The sequence below is a fragment of the Dendropsophus ebraccatus genome, chromosome 11 (genome assembly GCF_027789765.1).
Source record: "Dendropsophus ebraccatus isolate aDenEbr1 chromosome 11, aDenEbr1.pat, whole genome shotgun sequence".
Taxonomy (NCBI): domain Eukaryota; kingdom Metazoa; phylum Chordata; class Amphibia; order Anura; family Hylidae; genus Dendropsophus; species Dendropsophus ebraccatus.
The window spans coordinates 91,383,958-91,386,993 of record NC_091464.1 but is presented as its reverse complement, the minus strand read 5'-3'; the positions used below and the strand labels follow the sequence as shown (position 1 = coordinate 91,386,993).

Here is a 3,036-nt window from a genome sequence, read left to right as displayed (position 1 = left end):
AGGCATCTGCTCCTGCTGTCCGGCGTCTGCTTCTGCTGTCCGGCGTCTGCTCCTGCTGTCCGGCATCTGCTTCTGCTATCCGGCGTCTGCTCCTTCCCTCCGGCGTCTGCTCCTGCTGTCTGGCGTCTGCTTCTGCCGTCCGGCGTCTGCTCCTGCCATCCGGCGTTTGCTCCTGCTGTTCAGCGTCTGCTCCTACTGTCCGGCATCTGCTCCTGCTGTCCGGCGTCTGCTCCTGCTGTTCAGCGTCTGCTCCTACTGTCCGGCATCTGCTCCTGCTGTCCGGCGTCTGCTTCTGCTGTCCGGCGTCTGCTCCTGCTCTCCGGCGTCTACTCCTGCTGTCCGGCGTCTGCTTCTGCTATCCGGCGTCTGCTCCTGCTCTCCGGTGTCTGCTCCTGCTGTCTGACGTCTGCTTCTGCTTTCCGGCGTCTGCTTCTGCTATCCGGCGTCTGCTCCTGCCCTCCGGCGTCTGCTCCTGCTGTCCGGCGTCTGCTTCTGCTATCCAGCGTCTGCTCCTGCCCTCCGGCGTCTGCTCCTGCTGTCCGGCGTCTGCTTCTGCTATCCGGCGTCTGCTCCTGCCATCCGGCGTCTGCTCCTGCTGTCCGGCGTCTGCTCCTGCCATCCGGCGTCTGCTCCTGCCATCCGGCGTCTGCTTCTGCCGTCCGGCGTCTGCTCCTGCCCTCCGGCATCTGCTCCTGCCGTCCGGCGTCTGCTCCTGCCCTCCGGCGTCTGCTCCTGGCATCCGGCGTCTGCTTCTGCCGTCCGGCGTCTGCTTCTGCCGTCCGGCATCTGCTCCTGCCATCCGGCGTCTGCTCCTGCCATCCGGCGTCTGCTTCTGCCATCCGGCGTCTGCTCCTGCAGTCCGGCGTCTGCTTCTGCCGTCCGGCGTCTGCTCCTGCCATCCGGCGTCTGCTCCTGCCATCCGGCGTCTGCTTCTGCTGTCCGGCGTCTGCTCCTGCTGTCCGGCGTCTGCTCCTGCTGTCCGGCGTCTGCTTCTGCTGTCCGGCGTCTGCTCCTGCTGACTGTATTACAGCTGCTTATGCTCTTTAATGACACTTTTATGACTTTAATGGTATCTTCAGCAATGAACTGCCATTAAAGGAAGTCACATGTCTCTTTTCAGCACTTTTTGGGCAATGAAATGCGACGCTTTAGATGCATAAAATCCGGCGTCTTATGTGTCTGTGTTACGTTCCCTTACACCCTTACATGAGCAGACTGGTAATACAGATGAGAGCTCCTGCACTGAGCGCTGCTCTGGAGGCCATACAGTAATGACTTCTATCCGGCTGTGAGTGCTTTTTGGCCTCCTTGACTGTGGGACGTTGGGACACAAATTGAAGTCTGGGGAGTTCACAGAAGGGACTGAGACGCCATCAGATCTGGAATCCCGGCCATCAAAATCCCTGTCTGGTGTCAGCAGAGAAGTGAGAGTCTCCATCACGTATGTCAATGCAAAATAACAGACCTTAAAGTGGTAGTCCAGAAAAACAAAAAAAACCTTTAAAGGGGTAGTGCGGCGGTAAACAATTATTCACAGAATAACACACATTACAAAGTTATACAACTTTGTAATGTATGTTATGTCTGTGAATGGCCCCCTTCCCCGTGTACCACCACCCCCACCCGTGTACCCGGAAGTGTGGTGCGCTATACATACCTGTCACGTGCCGACTCGTCTCCGATCTTCAGTCAGCGATGTCGTCTTCGGCCGAATCCCTCTGAGCGTCCTGAGTGCCGGCCGCCCTCTGCTGCGTCATCGGCCAATCGCCAATCGCGGCTGAGCATCTGATGACGCTGAAGAGGGCGGCCGGCACTCAGGACGCTCGGAGGGATTCGGCCCGGCCGTCCGAAGACGACATCGCTGACTGAAGATCGGAGACGAGTCGGCACGTGACAGGTGAGTATAGCGCACCACACTTCCGGGTACACGGGTGGGGGTGGTGGGACACGGGGAAGGGGGCCATTCACAGACATAACATACTTTACAAAGTTGTATAACTTTGTAATGTGTGTTATTCTGTGAATAATTGTTTACTGCTGCACTACCCCTTTAAATCTACTGGTGTCAGACAGTTATACATATTTATAATTTACTTCTATTAAAAAATCAGATTTCCAGTAATTATTATCTGCTTTATGTCCTGCAGGAAATGGTGTATTCTTTCCAGTCTGGAGAGCAGGAGAGGTTTTCTATGGGGATTTGCTGCTTCTCTGAACAGTTCCTGACATGGACAGAGGTGGCAGCAAAGAGCACTGTGTCTGAATGGAAAGGATATATCACTTCCTGCAGGACATACAGCAGCTGATAAGTACTGGAAGACTGGAGATTTTTTTTTAAATAGAAGTCAATTAGAAATCTCTGCCACTTTCTGCCACCAGTTGATTTGAAAACACTTTTGGTGAACTACCCCTTTAATAACACATCCCCTTTAAGGACTTTTGACACCCCATTGGATTGGCCATTGCTGCTAATTTTCATTGAAATAAAGTGAACAGGATTTGTATAAGAGCCTAATGACAAACTGGTCTCTGCCACCAGTGTATTTGGTGTGCGCTGGCGGCTGTGCCTGTGTATGTAATCTCAGGCCAGTGATTGCACTAGATAATGTCTGTGTTTGCGGCGCTCATCTCCCACAGGTCGTCATTTAGCCGCTCCTTACAGGCGTCATGTACACCCAGAAGGCCTTTGTTATGTCTGAGACAACCTGCACACGAGTGGTTAATTTTCTGCTACTCTTCCTGTCGCCATCGGATCGCCTTTATTCACGGACTACAAAAAGCCTCCATTTAGGAAGAGCTCCGGTAATAATGACCCCCACTCTGCGCCACCACAAAGTGCTCTCCGGCGATGCCGCTGTATTGTTCACTATGGGGTAATCACGGCTGCAGAGTGGCCGCTCATTACTCTCCTCTTCACACGTCTGCGCCCGCTCTCCGCTATCGTAATGGCTTCTTCTAGTATTTGCCCACAGTGATTACAGGCGCCGTCCTCTTTATAACCGGGGAGAGGGCCATTATGGTTACTGGTTAACGTTT

General features: G+C 54.0%; 1 protein-coding gene across 1 annotated transcript; it reads right to left on the bottom strand.

The window, feature by feature from the left end:
- Window positions 1-355: 355 nt before the first annotated feature.
- LOC138767440 (octapeptide-repeat protein T2-like) lies at window positions 356-919 on the bottom strand. Its single transcript, XM_069944940.1, has one exon. The coding sequence runs from the start codon at window positions 917-919 to the stop codon at window positions 356-358; it is 564 nt and encodes a 187-aa protein (XP_069801041.1).
- Window positions 920-3,036: the final 2,117 nt, after the last annotated feature.